The sequence below is a fragment of the Sus scrofa genome, chromosome 6, assembly GCF_000003025.6.
Source record: "Sus scrofa isolate TJ Tabasco breed Duroc chromosome 6, Sscrofa11.1, whole genome shotgun sequence".
Taxonomy (NCBI): Eukaryota; Metazoa; Chordata; class Mammalia; order Artiodactyla; family Suidae; genus Sus; species Sus scrofa.
Genome location: NC_010448.4, coordinates 31,752,127 through 31,768,591, shown reverse-complemented (window position 1 = coordinate 31,768,591; position 16,465 = coordinate 31,752,127). Strand labels below are relative to the sequence as shown.

Below are 16,465 nucleotides of genomic sequence, written 5' to 3'. Positions count from 1 at the left end.
ATAAAATTCACATACCATATAATTCACACATTTAAAATGTACAGTCCAGTGGATTTTAGTATATTTATACATGTGTGACTGTCACCACAGTTTTAGAACATAATACTCCATTATATGAATATATGATATTCATTCATCAGTTGATGGACATTTAGATTATTTCCTCTCTGGGGCTGTTATAAATAATGCTGCTATGAACATCTGTGTACAAGTTTCTCCATGGAAGTCTTCATTTATATTTTGTATATAACTAGGAGCAGATTGCTGGGTCATATGGTAAATTGTGTTTAACTATATGAGGAACTACCAGACTGTTTTCCAAAATCACTGCACCATTTTACATTTCCACTGGAATTGTCTGAAGGTCCTGATTTCTCCACATTCTCACCAATACATTTTATTATGTGAGTTTGTTTTTTAATATAATTTATTGAGGCGAAACTCACATAACATTCCCCATTTTAAAAACAAACAGCTTAAATTTTAAAACTGGTAACTTTTCTTTTTTAGGTTTGTTTGGCTAGGCTAAATCCCTTGAAATTCTTTGACTTGTAGAATCGTCTTGTCGATTCTGACATCATGTCACAAAGAAATCAGGTGGAGTTCTGTTGAATCTGAAGGTCAATTTGGAGTATTGCTATCTTACCCATATTTCACCTTCTTATCAATGAACACAGAATATTTCCCATTTATTTAGGTTCTCCTTAAAAAAATTTTTTTTTTTTGTCTTTTGTCTTTTTAGGGCCGCACCTGTGGAATGTGGAGGTTCCCAGGCTAGGGGTCTAATCAGAGCTGTTGCTGCCCGCCTACGCCAGAGCCACAGCAACGCCAGATCCAAGCCACATCTGCGACCTACACCACAGCTCATGGCAACGCCAGATCCTTAACCCACTGATCAAGGCCAGAGTTCGAAACCACAACCTCATGGTTCCTAGTCGGATTCGTTTCCACTGCACCACGACGGGAACTCCAGTTCTCTTTAATTTCTTTCAGCAATATTTTACAGTTTTCAAGTATAACTTTTATACTTTTTTGTTAACTTTATTCTTATTTTGATGCTATTATAAATGCAGTTTCATTTTTGATGTATTCATTGCAAGTATATAGAAATACAATTGATTTTTGTATGTTCATCTCATATCCCACAACCCTGCTGCATTCACTTTTAGTTCTGGGTTAGTAGATTCCTTAGGATTTTCTGTGTACAAGATTTTTTTTTTTTTTTTTGCTTTTTTTGCTTTAAAGGCTGCACCTTGTAGCATATGGAGGCTAGGGGTCAGATCGGAGCTGCAGCTTCCGGCCTACGCCACGCCCACTGCAACACCAGATTCGAGCCACATCTGCGACCTACACCACAGCTTGCAGCAATACCTTGTCCCACTGGATACTAGTCAGGTTCATGACTGCTGAGCCACAATGGACTCCTGTAATAAGATTATGTGATCTGCTTATAGAAATAGTTTTACTTCTTCCTGTTCATACTGAATGCCTTTTTTTTTTTTTTTTTTTTCTTTCCTAATTACTCCGACTAGATCTCTGGTAAAGTTGAATAGAAATGTTGAGAGCAGAAGTTCTTGCCTTGTTCCTTAAGAGGAAAGCATATAGACTTTCACCATTAAAGTATGATACTAGCTATTTTTTTTTTAAGGACACTTTTATCAGGTTGAGAAGGTTCTCTTTCTAGTTTGTTAAGCATTTATTATGAAAGGGTATTGGAAATGATCTTTTTGCATCTGTTTAGATAGTTGTGGGTTTTGTTTTTTATTGTTGATAGTGTATTAGATGATTTTTCACACATCAAACTAACCTTGCATTCCTGGTGTAAATCCCAATTGATCGTGGTATACAATTCTTTTTCTATGTTAGTAGGTTCAGTTTGCTTGTATTCTATAGATGAATTTTGTCCTATTCATAAGAATAATTTGTAGTTTTCTTGTTATGGCTTTGGTTTTATTATCAGGGTAACATTGGACTCATTTAATGCCTTAAGGAAGTATTTCTTCCTCTTCTATTTTTTCTAAGAGTTTGTGAAGAATTTGGTAGAATGTTAAATATTTGGTAGAATTCAGCAGTGAAGCCATTTGGGGCTATGCTTTTCACTGTGGGTAGTTTATTGATGATTCTTTTTCTTGTTGTAAGTCTATTCAGATTGTTTCTTCTAGAATCAGTTTTTGTAGTGTGTCTTCCTGGGAATTTGTCTCTTTCCTCTGGGCTTTCTAATTTGTTGGCACACAGTTGTTCATAATACTCCTTTTTGTTATATTTTTTAGGGCTGCACTTCCAGCATGTTGGCGTTCCCAGGCTGGGGGTCTAATTGGAACTGCAGCTGCTGGCCTCTGCTACAGCCACAACCATGCATCTGAATCTTGTCTGTGACCTACACTGCATGTCACAGCAATGCCAGATCCTTAACCCACCTATTAGGGCCAGGAATTGAACCTGTGTTCTCATGGATGCTAGTAAGATTTAGCACTGAATCACAACGGGAACTCCCACAATCTTTGAATCTTTGTCTAGCTGAAGGTTTATCAATTTTGTTGATCTTGTCAAAGAACCAGCTTTAGGGTTTTGTATTATTACATGCTCCCATCTTTATTTCCTTCTTTCTGCTTGCTTTAGGCTTAAATTTTGCTCTTCTTCAGTGCCTTAAAATGGTTAGGTAGGAGTTCCCATCACGGCTCAGTGGTTAACAAATCTGACTAGGAACCATGAGGTTGCGGGTTCGATCCCTGGCCTTGCTCAGTGGGTTAAGGATCCAGCATTGCCGTGAGCTGTGGTGTAGGTCGCAGACACAGCTCAGATCCCACGTCGCTGTGGCTGTGGTGTAGGCCAGTGGCTACAGCTCCGATTCGACCCCTAGTCTGGGAACCTCCATGTGCCATAGGAGCAGCCCAAGAAATGGCAAAAAAATAAATAAAATGGTTAGGTAATTTAATCTTATTTTTTACTCTAGGCATAATAGCTATAAATTTTCTTCTAAACATGTTTAGCTGCATCTCATTAGTTAATGGTGTGTTGTATCCTCATTTTCATTCATCTCAAAGTATTTCTCATTTCTCTTTTGAGTCATTGATTATTCTAGGTGTGTTTTTGAATTATATATGTTTTGTCAACTTCCCAAATTTCTGTTAATTTTTAATTTCAATCCATTGTGGTCAAAAACCACTTTGTATTACTTCAGTCCTTTTAAATGTATTGAAGCTTATTTTATAGCCTAGCATATGGTCTCTCCTAGAGAATGTTCAGTGTGCACTTGAGAAGAATGTATATTCTGTTGTATACACTGTTCTACAGATGTCAAGGTCTAATTGTGTTCTAGTGTTTTCTGTTTCTTTGTTGATCTTTCCATTTTGAAAATGGGGTATTGAATACGCTATTATTGAATTGTCTTCATTTCTGTTTTTACCGCATGTATTTTGGCGCTCTGTTATCAGGTGTATGTGTTTTTAATTGTTAGAGGTTCTTTATAGATTGATACTTTCATCATTAGGAAATGTTTCTCATTATCTCTAGTAAATTCTTTTAAGTGGCCACATGTGCTGCATATGGAAGTTCTCGGGCTAGGGGTTGAACCTGAGCTGCAGCTGCTGGCTTACACCACAGCTGAGTTAACATTGGATCCATAACCCACTGAGAGGCCAAGGATGGGATCAAACCTGTGTCCTCAAGGACACTATGTCAGGTTCTTAGCACACTGAGCCACAACCGGAGTTTTTTTTGTTTTCAAGTCTATTTTATAGTGTGATAGTTGAATAGCCACCCCACCTTTCTTGAGGTTGCTGTTGGGCATAATGTATCTTTTCATCCTTTTCTTTCAAATCTCTTTGTATATCTTAATCTAAAGGGTGTCTCTTATAGACAGAGTGTAGTTATATCTCTTTTTTTAAATCCAATCTAACAATTTCTGCTTTTTGATTGTGGTGTTTAATCCATTCACATTCAACATTAGTTTTAACTGGATTTATCACATCTGTCATTTTTTTGTTTTTTATGCATGTCTTATGTCTTATACTCTAGTCCTCCTTTACTACTTTCACTTACTACAGGTAAATAATGAAGCATTTTAATTTCAGTAATGACTTTTATTTGGTCTTTTGTCTTTTTAGGGCCACACTTGTGGCATATGGAAGTTCCCAGGGCAGGGGTTTAATCAGAGCTACAGCTGCCAGTCTACAGCATAGCTCACAGCAACACCGGATCATTAACCCACTGAGTGAGGCCAGGGGTCGAACCTGCAACCTCACGGTTACTAGTCAGGTTTGTTAACCACTGAGCCACACAACGGGAACTCCGAGTAATGACTTTTTAACTATTTTTTTTTCTTAGTGGTTTCTTTAGGGCTTGCATGTTTTTTTTTTTTTTCCCCTTTGTGCTCTTTTTGCTCCAGGTTTATTGAGATATAATTGACCTGCCACGTTGTGTTAAAATGTACAGTGTGATGATTTGATACACATGTATGTTGCATTATGATTACCACTATAGGTTAGTTAACATCCATTACCCAGCTTTTTCTTGGTAGTAAGAACATTTAAGATCAACTCTCAAACAGTACAGTTAAACTATAGTCATCATACTGCTTATTAGATCCCCAGAACTTATTCATCTTATAAATGGAAGCTTGTCCCCTTTGATCAATCTCCCCACTTCCTCCAACTGCCACATATAATCTTTATTTATGAAATCCAGCTTCAAATGTATACTGAATTCAGTGGTACATAGAATTGTACCTCCTATGTAACTTTCCTTTTTGTTATTTATGTGATAATACTGCTACACATTTATCCATAAACGTTATAAATTTAAAAATACATTTTTTATAAGTTTTAAGAGCTGAGAGAAAAAATGAATACAAATATTCATTTATAGCTTTTGTTACATTAACCTTATTTACCATTTATGATTCTCTTTATTGGCTCATGGGGATTTGAGTTGTCGTCTATAGTCATTTCCTTCAGGACAGTACAGCTTTGCTCTTCATTGTCTTTGTGCTGTTTTTGGCAAATATATATCACATTCATATATGTATGAATTATATGTATATAATTTTTAAAATGTCAGTTGAAAATATGTACTTTCTACTGTCTTTCCAGCTACACAGTTATCTTTACCATTGCCCTTTGTTTTTTCATGTGTATTCGAATTACTGTATGGGGTCACTTTTAGTTTGAAGAACTTTCAGTATTTTCATGCAAGATGGTTGTGCCAGTAGCACATTTTCTGTCTTTGAGATTTCACTTTCAGTTATGAAAGATAACTTTGCTGGATGCTAGATTCTTAGGTTTTACCTTGTCCGTTGTCTCATAGCCTCCATTGTTTCTTTTGTCTTTTCAGGCCCACACCTGCGGCACATGGAGGATCCCAGGCTAGGGGTCAAATTGGGAGATGTAGCCGCTGGCCTATACCACAGCTACAGCAATGCCAGATCCAGGCCGCATTTGCAGCCTACACCACAGCTCATAGCAATGCCAGATCCTTAATCCACTGAGCGAGGCCAGGGATCAAACCTGCCACTCGTGGTTGCGGGTGGATTCATTTCTGCTGCACCATGACAGGAATTCCATCATAGCCTCCATAGTTTTTAATGAAAAGATGTTACTTACTGGGGTTTCCTAGAAAGCAAAAAGTTGCTTTTCTCCTGATGCCATCAAGATTTTTTCTCCCTTTCTTTGGCTTTCAGCTTTTTTACTCTATATCTGGGCATTAACCTCTTCACATTTATCCTACTTATGTGTAGATTATTTTTAAAATAAGTTTGGGAAGGTTTTGGCCTTTGATAATTATTTTCTGCTTCTCTTTCCTTATGTTACTCCCATTATGTGTATCTTGGTGTGCTTAGTGGCATGGCATATTTCTTTGAAGCTCTGTTAACTTTTTTTCTCTGTTCTTTTGGATTGCACAACTTTAGCTTCAGGTTTGCTTTTTTTTTTTTTCTTTGCAAATTCAAATCTCTTTTATCCTCCAGTGAATTTTTTGTTACTGTAATTTTTTATTCTAGATCTGGGTTCACATACCGTTAATTCCTTCTGTTGCTAACTGGATTTTAGTAGATTTTCTTGAATATTTTTTTCCTCATTTGTTGTATGCCTTCAGGGCCATTTCCAGACACTATTTTTTAAGTATATTCACTTTATTGTGAAACAGATCTCCAGGACTTTTTCATCTTGCAAATCTTAAATCCTATATGTACCCTTCCAGACACTTTAAATGGTTGTTTTAAATACAATTTTCACCCATTTCATGGAACATCTCATAGTAAGTATTATGCGAAAAATCAAATTATTTCTCAGAATACTCTTATTCTTTGTCAGGTCACAAAAGAAGACAAGTCCTTCCAGAATATTATGCGTTGCTATAGGACTCAGCCACAAGCCCGAAGCCAGGTAACTACACTTTCTTTTAGAGCTGAAAATAAAGATAAAAGTCTTTGATGAATATGAAAAAATTAACTACAGTTGATTCTATGGCCTTTTCTCCAGAATAAACACCTAAGACTGTGAGATCTTTGCATTTGACTTAGAATGACTTGATTTTATGGTTGGATACTATTACTGTATTGTAGGCAGTACCTTGAAGTACTGCCTGATAGACCCTGGTATAAATCCAATATCTGTTATTTACTAAGATATATAACCTTGAGTGTACTTATTAACCTCCCATGAGTAGGACAACGATTACTATATGGAATTGTGAGAATTGAATAACATGTTAATATCAAATAGTCTAGAATGTGCTTGATAAATACTCATTTCAGTTCCTTTCTTATAATCTTTCTAAAGGTGTATAGAAGCGTTTTGATAAAAGGGAAAAGGAAAAGGAGAAATTCTGGCAGCAGTGATAGTAGAAGTCATCAGAATTCTCCAACAGAACTGAACAAAGATAGAAGTAAGTGGGATCTTTATGAACTTATAAAAAATTAGGAGTTTCTCTTGTTTTAGCCCTAGAAGACTAAGGATTACTAAATGAAATTACTGTTATGGAAGCCATGAAAGTATTTTATTGGCAAAAGATTTGTTGGAACAATAAACCAAACTCTAAATTTAGTAGCAAAGTTGTTTATCCTTTATCCCAGGGCTTTGAGACACGTTGTGCATAATATTTTTCTCCTGGGAAATTAGAGAAGTGAGGCATTTTTTTGACCTGAGTTCCAGAAAAATGTGGCATGTCCACTGAAACCATGCTATGGAAATACCATCCTTAATTGTTGGTTGACACCAGTCAATGCAAAGCTCAGGTCCTAAAAAACTTGGTATCAAGTTAAAACTACTCAGTAAACCTTTGCTGTGGTAATAGCATGGTAGTATAAGTTAGTACTTAATAGTATCTGTGCTTCACTCCCTGGTATGTAGAATAGAGCACCCACCTGCTGCCATTTAAACAGGTAGAGCAGGTAGTGTATCTAAATGAAATTTTTTTTTTTTTTTTTTTTTTTTTGCTTCTTAGGCCCACACCTGTAGCATATGGAGGTTCCCAGGCTAGAGGTCGAATGGGAGCTGTGGCTGCCTGCTATAGCCACAGCCACATGGGATCTGAGCCATGTCTGTGACCTACACCACAGCTCATGGCAATGCTGGATCTTTAACCCATTGAGCAAGGCCAGGGATCAAACCCACATCCTCATGGATACTAGTCAGATTCGTTTCTCCTGAGCCAAAACAGGACCTCCTGACTGAATTTTTTAAAAAATAGTCTGCATTAGCAGTCTTCAACACTTTGTTCTACCGGTTGCAGCCAGTAGAGACTCCAGTCCTGTCATGAGGTCAAGCAGCACCTTGCCTGTTCCACAGCCCAGCAGTGCCCCTCCTACACCTACTCGCCTCACAGGTGCCAACAGTGACATGGAAGAGGAGGAGAGGGGAGATCTTATTCAGTTCTACAACAGCATCTACATAAAACAAATTAAAACATTTGCCCTGAAGTACTCACAGGCAAATGTAGTAAGTATACTGAGAATTATTTCATACTTTTTTCACTTATGAGGAATCACCTTTTTTTTTTGAGGAATCATTTATGTTTGAGCTGCTTCTCTGTAAACTAGTTTTACATATAATTCTTTTGTTAAGACTAAGGAAGTCTCTAACAGAAATTATTTGCCTAACAATTTCTATTGTTGTGAAGCATTAATAAATAAGAGTAACAGGGTTTATTTGGCTTCTCTCAAAGTATAGTAGAAATTATCCAAAACTTACCAGCTCTGGTGACCTTGTGTATTATTTAACTTTCTTGGTGCCTCTCGTTTCCTCATACATAAAATGGGAACAGATGGAGGTTCCTTGCTTATAGGGTTGTTGTGAGATTAAATGACAGAATGCGTTAAAGATGCTTAAAACAGTGATTGTCACAAAGTAAGCCCTTAAATGTTTGCTACTGGTAGGGCTTTAAATGTTGCTAATACATCACTATCCACCATTCATAAAGCTATGGGTTTATTACACCTTTTCACACTTACACTAAAAACCATTTTAAAAAAACTAGTTAGAAACTTTACCTTTCTTAAAAATTGCAATTTTTTTTAACAGATGGATGCTCCTCCACTCTCTCCCTATCCATTTATAAGATCAGGCTCGCCTCGCCGAATACAGTTGTCTCAAAATCATCCTGTCTACATTTCCCCACATAAAAGTGAAGCAATGCTTTCTCCTCGAGAAAAGATTTTCTACTACTTCAGCAACAGTCCTTCAAAGGTGAGCCTAATCTAAATCTTGGCCTTTACTAACCCCACATACTTGAGTTAAGGCTTCTCTTGTGAAGTTCCATGGCTGCTTTAAAAATGAGTTAACATTGGGTGGGCATAATACTGTATAAAGTCATGCTATTTTTAAAGAAATGAAAATGGAGGTGTATGAAATTGATTAAATATGGCATAGCAGTGTGATCCTCTAACTTTTGTGAAAGGGAAAAAACCCCACAAATTTGTCAACTTTTGCACTGTGGTAAAGTGTATATCAAAATCACCTCTGGAGCTTTTTTTAAAAAACGAATACTCTGCCTCTATCCAAGTTATCAATCTCAGCCAGCTGAGAGGTGAAATTGGAAGGATATTAAATTTAGTAGTTCTTTCCTCTATAAAGATGTCTAAACTCCTCAAGGTAAACTGCTTAACTCATTGGAGGATCTTTGACTTAACATTGAACTATGTATATTAGAATTTTAATATTTTTATATCTATCCCCACCCCAGAGACTGAGAGAAATTAACAGTATGATACGGACAGGAGAAACTCCAACCAAAAAGAGAGGGATTCTTTTGGAAGATGGAAGTGAATCACCCGCAAAAAGAATCTGCCCAGAAAATCATTCTGCCTTATTACGCCGTCTCCAAGATGTAGCTAATGACCGAGGTTCCCACTGAGGTTAGTCTGTTGTATTGAACCTGTCTTTTCACAAACTCTGTTTAGCAGCATCATTTAATGCATGCTAGAATGTAGGGCTCTTTTCCTTAATCCTTCCAGTATCTTTAGGATATTTTTACTCATCCCAGCTGCCTTTTTTCCTACCACTCAGTGCTTGCCATTAAGGCTGCTGAGAATCCAAACTTGGATTTTTTTTTTTAACTCTTTGGCAAAGCTATTACAAGTATCGCAGAGAACAGAGTGTACTCAGATATCTGTGGGAGAGGTCTCTGTTAACATGTTCCAGCAGAGAAACTGTGTTTTAATTCATTCCTACCTGTTTTGTGGTCAGCTCTAGCCCTCATGAAAAGCCAAACAAAAACTAGGTATTTTGTCCGAAAAAATTTGGTAGGAGTGAAAGATTTTTGCATTCCTAAAAGGTAGCAAGATAGTGCCCGATTTGGAGGTCCTAGGTTATTAGTCCAAGTCTCCCATTCCCTTTGTGTAATTTCTTTCCTCTCCCCATTAGGTGTGGTGCAGTGTGACAAGTGCTTGATTGTGTGCAATGTGTGAGTGAACCTATAAGAAGTGGCACTTTAGGGCTGTAAGAAGCATGATTTTGTAACCCAGATTTTGCTGTATATTTGCAATGGCACTTTCTACAATGTGAACTTTATTAAGTACAAAACTTCTAGGCTGAACTTAATTCAGTGTCCTCTTTGATGCTTTTGTACTTTTTTTAAAAACTGTTAAAGCCCCAGTAGCTACCTTTTGGACATGTGTTTTAAATTCTCCAGTTTTTTGTTAATAAGGATCAACGGGCTAAGTAAAGATTTTAAATCAAGTTGAATTAAGGGATTATGAAAAATTATGACCTCTTCCTTTAGGAGGTAGTTATCCAAAAGACACGTGTCTTTATTACGGTGAAATATTTTAAATATCTTTGGGTGTGTTCCTGGCAGTTAAAAAAATAAAATAGGTTGGAGAATTTGGGGTTTTATTAGTACATAGTACCGTTTTTACAAATTAGAAAATGCTAATTTAACAGCTATTGAATTATATATATATACATATATATATACACACACACCTTTATTAATCATTATTATTCCAGCAGTTTTCAAGTTGAATAATCTTATTAGGGAGAAAATTCAATTGTAAATTGAATCAGTATAAACAAAGTTACTAGGTAACTTCATATTGCTCTGAAAGAAATACGGAACTCACACTGTTCACCTAGAATAGTGTTCTGCAAAAATATTTATAAAAACCTCTCAAGATACTGCTACTGTAATTTTATATGAAAATAAGTGTATTTTTCAATAAAGCGTTTATAAATTACTCTTTGTTTAGTTATATTGAGAAAAGGGTTTCAGTTTCCTGGATAAATGACAAAGAACAATCATTTATTGGTTTATTGTCTCTACAAAACACATTAGTCATTCATCATTTAAATATCTGACTTCATTAGAAACCATTTTAACACTTTTTCTCCCTCCAGCCATAAAAATACAGTGAGTGATTTGCTTTAAAAAAAAAAAAAAAAGCTATGAACAAGTGTTCTGGTTTCCTCTCACTCACCTAGTATGTCCCTCAGTGACAGTGTCTGTGTATCAGTAACACAGTAGGCTGAAGACTGAGGTTCCAAGGATCTTCCGCTTAAAAGTGCTATTAGCTATGGAAACTGCTCCCCTCTACCTCTCCTCTCCATGTACAACTAAAACCGCTGATTTAAAAATCATTAGATAGTGCTGAACTCTGTCTACTCTATTAGTTTAAATGAATGCAACTTACCTTTAGCATTATACTCAGAAAAATACTTTAAGCCTCAAGGTCCCCAATAATTTGGAGTACTGAACTAGATAACCACCTTAAAGACACTTCTGACAGAAGTAATGCATTACGTAAAGAGAGGTTTCCAAAACTTGCTGTTAGAACCTAAGCATACATGGACAACACTGACACCAGTCCCCGTTCACACCGCTTTACTCTGCACGCAGTCCTCTGCCACTGGTCAGCTGTAACCAGCCCAAGTCCAGCAGGAAAGTGCATGGTGCACCAGATTCACTGGCTCTTAAGTTGCTACCGTTTTCTCTTCTTTACTGAAAGGTTGTACTGAGCCAGGCTTCACCCATGACAAGCCAGCAACGTGAACACTTTTATTGTGCTGTTCTTCAGGCTTCTTCTGGGCACAACAAAAAACAGACATTAAAAAATGACTGGTGAGATTTCAGCACTGTACAAACTTGTTTCCCAAAAAGTTATTTGTATAAACTCAATCGTCTCCAGTGAAAACATTTTAGAAAACAATGAGTTAACTATTTCCAAAATGGTAATCTACTTACTTTCTGAGTCAGCATCTTCTCTCTGGCTTCATCATGTACAGAAGGATTCCATGGAGAAAAGCTTCAGGAAAAATATTTTAAAAACAGCTCACTAAATTTAACATCCATTTTTACATTTTTAAATCCCCTCACAAAACTTAACAAGGAATAGTCCTTAATCAGTTGTCAGTATGTAAGTTTTAGACATTACCTAAATGACTTTCTCACATAACCATCCCATATAGAGCATTTTACATGCATGAGCACAAAACCACGCTGAAGTCCTATTAATTAAAGATGAAGAAATTTACAGTAAAATCAATTGTTCTGGGTCACCAAAGCCAGTAAGTGCAGAAGTCCCCCAGTCTAACCGCAGAGCCCAAACTCTTGACCACTACACTATGCTGCCTCCCAGCAACAGCAGCGCTGCCCAAGAATAAATCACCAACTCTTCAGCTCTTAGTACTCCCCAGACACTCTTCCCGAGACCCAGTATCACAGTGCTCGAGGAACCCACTTTTCCCAGCACTCACTCCTTTCACCACATCAATGGGGTTTGGGAGTTTAAGAGGAGCTCCGGCTAGAAAGAAAAGTCCTGACAGCTGTGAACACAGTACAGGAATCTTGAGGGGACCAAACTCACTAAATAGCTTGCTCTTGGCACAATGTGCCAGTTCCAGGTAAAGCAGAAATCAGGTTGATACCAAGTTTGCAAGGTTGCAGGCTAACAAATTATACACTTTCCTTTTAAATCCCTGTTCTGAGACCACTTGGAAAATGGAAGCACAGTACTACAAAGTGCAGTTTATCTGGATAAGGTACCACTTACCTAATTGCATAGGGGTCTTCTATTTTAGGTTGGTCAAACAAGCGAGCAGTGCACACCTTAACACTGTCAACCACTTTACTTTTAAAAAGCTGAACATCTTTTTCATACCTGTGTTAAAAGTTGAAATCAAAAAGTCACCCACCAACATAATCTACTTTATCTTTTCAAGCTTATCTTAAATAACAAAGCAAAAGTAACATACAGTACTGCAGCCTCTGGGTTTAGGGGGTTTGCTGTATCAATCTTGTAGAAAACTCTCCTTGCATACATCAATACTTGCCAGATGTGATTATGGTTCCGCCTAAAAGGAAACACGGCAGGATTACTGAGGCTTCCTCTTGCTGGCTTACGTCACCTTGTGCAACTCATTTACTCACCTCCATTTTGCAAATGCTCTCTTTACATCCAGTTCACCAGAGTTGGGATCGACTAGCGGGTGAAAGACGGGAATATCAAACACCAAGCGCTGTATTTAAAGAGAGACACATCCTTTAATGGAAGCAGTGAAGCTCATTAGACCCACACAGTCAGCTGTAAAAGGAGTTTCAGGGCACGGCAGTCATGTGGCTTAAAGTTAAAGAGCTGCCGCAAGAGGGACATTGAACTACTTTCACCATGTTCCTGTGACACTAAATTGTGCAGTGACACGGCAACAGCTGCTCTTCTCTACCACAGCACAGCAGTCGCCATTCACAGAGCAAGTGCTGCACTCTGGCCTCCAGCCTCACTTTTGCACACCCTGAGCAGAGAAACAAGTTAAGCTAAAGGCAGGGGCTAGCATGGCAAAAGATGCGACAAAGCACGAAAATCCCCTTGAAAGACCACTGAGTAGACAAAATGTTTTTGGAAACTGAAATCATAAAATGTACTAGGTCAGGAAAAGAACCAAGAAATCTTTAAGCCCATTAAGCCGTCTTCACTGACCAAGAAATGAAACCTGACTATGCCTGCAACTTACTGGACAGTCACCATCTGGGTAGTTATCAGGGATATAAACTGTAAACTTAAATACACCATCTTGATAAAGTCCATGCCGTATGAATATTACTCCAAACCACACTGTAAGAAAAAAGAAACACTGTTAAGGGCTAAGTTTGTGACAGAGGAACCAAATACACGATGCGATAAAGAGTGAATCCTCCTTACTTAATGCAGAGCGGTAAGACGGCTGCACATAGACACCCGGTAACTTCTGCTTCACAACCAAGGTGCTAAAACAGAGCAGCACAAGAGGGAGTGTATGGATGTTAAGTAACACAGGCAAAACCACCTACATTCATTTTTTGAGAGAAGGAACAGTCCCTCGAAGGGGAGCCACACCCTAACCACACAGACCGAGACATCACAATCTCTCACCTGGCCCCCACTGCTGCCCGTTTACCAGCTTCATAACACATGCTCACAGAGAAACACAGCCAAAAAAGACCCCTGATGAAGAAATTAAAATCGAGCAAGGGGAGTTCCCGCCATGGCATAGTGGAAACGAATCGAATCCCACTAGCAACCACGAGGTTGTGGGTTCAATTCCTGGCCTTGCTCAGTGGGTTAAGGATCCAGCATTGCCTTGAGCTGTGGGTAGGTCGCAGACCTGGCTTGGATCCCGTCTTGCTGTGGCTGTCGTACAGACCAGCAGCTGTAGCTCTGATTCAACCCCTAGCCTAGGAACCTCCATACGCTGCAGGTGCGGCCCTAAGAAAACCAAAAAAAAAAAAAAAAAAAAAAAAAACCCACAAACCAAAAAACCCTCCCAAAAAACTAACAAGGACATACAATTAAGTTTTCCTCCCAGAAATCAGCTTCCCCAAAACAATGTCTTGGAAACCAACCTGAAGGTAATTCTGGACATTAAATTTTAAGTCAGTGAGAGTTATCTGTAAAATTATTGCTTTTATGATCATGGACAATAGATCTCACACATTTTTAGCAACTATTTTAAAGTACAATTTTAGGTAATTAAGACATTAAAATTCCATGGGTGTCATTTTAAGTGTGGAACCAGTCCGTGTGGCAGTGTTCTTGGTTGAAGGCATGCAGCGTGAAGTGCTCACACTGCCCACTGCTCCTGAATTTACTCCCAGACACCCGACCTCTGGGTGCCTTGCTGTGGGAAGTGGTGGGTACTCAAACAAGGGGAGACAAGGGCACTGGCTCGGAGGCTGCAATGGCTCTTCTGGGACCCGGTCACCTGAGAGCCACTCTGCTCTGTTCTTGTAGCTGAGCTATAGCCTAAACAAGGCTGTCCAGACCTTGAATAATGTTGCCCAAGGGCCTTTAAAACACATTAGCCTGCCAATCCTCAATTCTGCTGAGAAGTAGCTTAATAGACTTTAGTTGTTTTCATTTATTGCCTATCTGCAACCACACTTTTTTTTTTTAATCATTTTAAAATAGTTATTCCATGTTTAAGTTACTAAAATTCAGCATGTCAATAGCAGCATGGCTGGCAGATGAATCTCTAACAATGAGGTTTGCCAGAGGGCAATTTTGTGTCCTAACACAGACAGCAAATTTAATGCCACAATAGAAGCCTGTCCAACTCACTGCCTCGCCTCAAATACCGGCTTCCACTATAAAGCTCAAGGGACCGCTGGTATCAAACTCAGCCCTTTACACTGGGGCCTCAGACCCTCACATCAGTACAGTGAGGGAGGGCAGGAGGATGCTTTTAAAATAATTTCAGTCATTTAAAAATTCTTTTGTCCATGAAGTTAAGCGTTAATTCTCAGACTTCCTGCCCTTGTAACAAACGGTCAAATCGAATGCCATCTGCATTCATTCACTATTTGAGCCCCTTTGACAGGCCAGGCGCTGTGTCCTCACTACTAGGCTCTGCAGAGGCATCGATCTCCTTACACTCTATTGATGATGTGTAACTTCAGTCCAATTTTTGACGTCTATGACTAGCCAAGTTCTTACTCACATGGAGCCCAACTCATAACCTCCCTATCATTGTCTAATTCTGCCTTTGGGGGTCACAAGAATAAGTCAAATTCCCTTTCTAATGACAGACCTTCAAATACATGAAGACAGGTCTATCAAGTACCTTCTAGGTTTTCTCCAAGTCAGCAGTTCCTGTTCCTTCAAGTTGCTTCTGGCCCCTGCCTGCTGGGACCATCTCCTCATTAGTCTGTCTGGATGCCTCTTAAGGAATGATCACCAGACTGGGGCCCAAGCATCCAGCTGGGTCTGACCCAGGAAGGAACAGAAGGCCGTCCTCCCTGTCCGGCCTCTACGATAACCTCTTCAGGAGGTGAATTCCTCACCTCTTATAAAAGGTAGATCAAAATGAGGTAACTGACCTACTAATAAATCTTAGTTTCTTCCTCCTCCTGCTCTCCAAAACAGACTATGGCAATTAGAGCACATATTTGCCTTTAAATCTTATTTACCCAAGCTCTGAATAAGAATCATTCCTTCTCAAAGAGGATATTTCTATAACACCACTTAGGCCTTGATTAAAAATTATTGCCAGCAACAGCTTCCATCACTCTACATTAAGGCCAGTACTGGAGAGGGATAGGTCTGAGCTTTAGGATTAAATGGCTGCTGTTTACCGGGTCCATCAGAATAAATACTGTTCATCACTTTCAAGGGTCATTCAAAATTTAACCAGACAATTTAAGAACTTACAATTCTGCAAGAAGAGAGTATTCCAGGTAGAAAGGTCCATAAGACGCATGTGTGCCATTTGTTGACTGTGTTGCTGGGGCAGGAGATGTAGGCTTAGTTATGGGCAAAGCATTTTTGGGAATAGAGGGCAGCTGTTTCTTTGGAGCAGTGCGAGGAGGACTGCTTTTCACGTCCCCTGTTAATGTCTTCTCTTCACCATCAGATCGCTGTTCAAGATGAAGGGGTGAGAACATTTATCAGGATGACTCTTAAATCACAAGAGTACATGTGATGTACTCTTAGCCCTTGACTGAAAAGCTGGAATTACTCTCTTACAAGGACATTCTAGCACCATGATCAAGATGACCTGAAAGT

General features: G+C 38.6%; 2 protein-coding genes across 9 annotated transcripts in view; one reads left to right on the top strand and one right to left on the bottom strand.

The window, feature by feature from the left end:
• RBL2 (RB transcriptional corepressor like 2) overlaps nucleotides 1-10,874 on the top strand; it is a 44,330-nt gene extending 33,456 nt beyond the window's left edge. For all 6 annotated transcript variants that reach the window (XM_021094168.1, XM_021094170.1, XM_021094167.1 and 3 more), the window contains 5 exons: nucleotides 6,309-6,380; nucleotides 6,777-6,882; nucleotides 7,729-7,934; nucleotides 8,517-8,681; nucleotides 9,178-10,874. In XM_021094168.1, the coding sequence (XP_020949827.1) occupies nucleotides 6,309-6,380; nucleotides 6,777-6,882; nucleotides 7,729-7,934; nucleotides 8,517-8,681; nucleotides 9,178-9,348 (720 nt within the window). In that variant the 3' untranslated portion in view covers nucleotides 9,349-10,874. The remainder of the gene's footprint in view (nucleotides 1-6,308; nucleotides 6,381-6,776; nucleotides 6,883-7,728; nucleotides 7,935-8,516; nucleotides 8,682-9,177) is intronic.
• AKTIP (AKT interacting protein) overlaps nucleotides 10,714-16,465 on the bottom strand; it is a 51,626-nt gene continuing 45,874 nt past the window's right edge. The window contains exons 3-10 of one of the 3 annotated variants that reach the window (XM_021093426.1): nucleotides 16,112-16,317; nucleotides 13,628-13,692; nucleotides 13,440-13,540; nucleotides 12,859-12,947; nucleotides 12,684-12,782; nucleotides 12,482-12,589; nucleotides 11,674-11,734; nucleotides 10,714-11,513 (exon numbers count right to left, since the gene is read on the bottom strand). In XM_021093426.1, coding sequence (XP_020949085.1) covers nucleotides 11,403-11,513; nucleotides 11,674-11,734; nucleotides 12,482-12,589; nucleotides 12,684-12,782; nucleotides 12,859-12,947; nucleotides 13,440-13,540; nucleotides 13,628-13,692; nucleotides 16,112-16,317 — 840 coding nt within the window. In that variant the 3' untranslated portion in view covers nucleotides 10,714-11,402. 3 annotated transcript variants of the gene reach the window in all.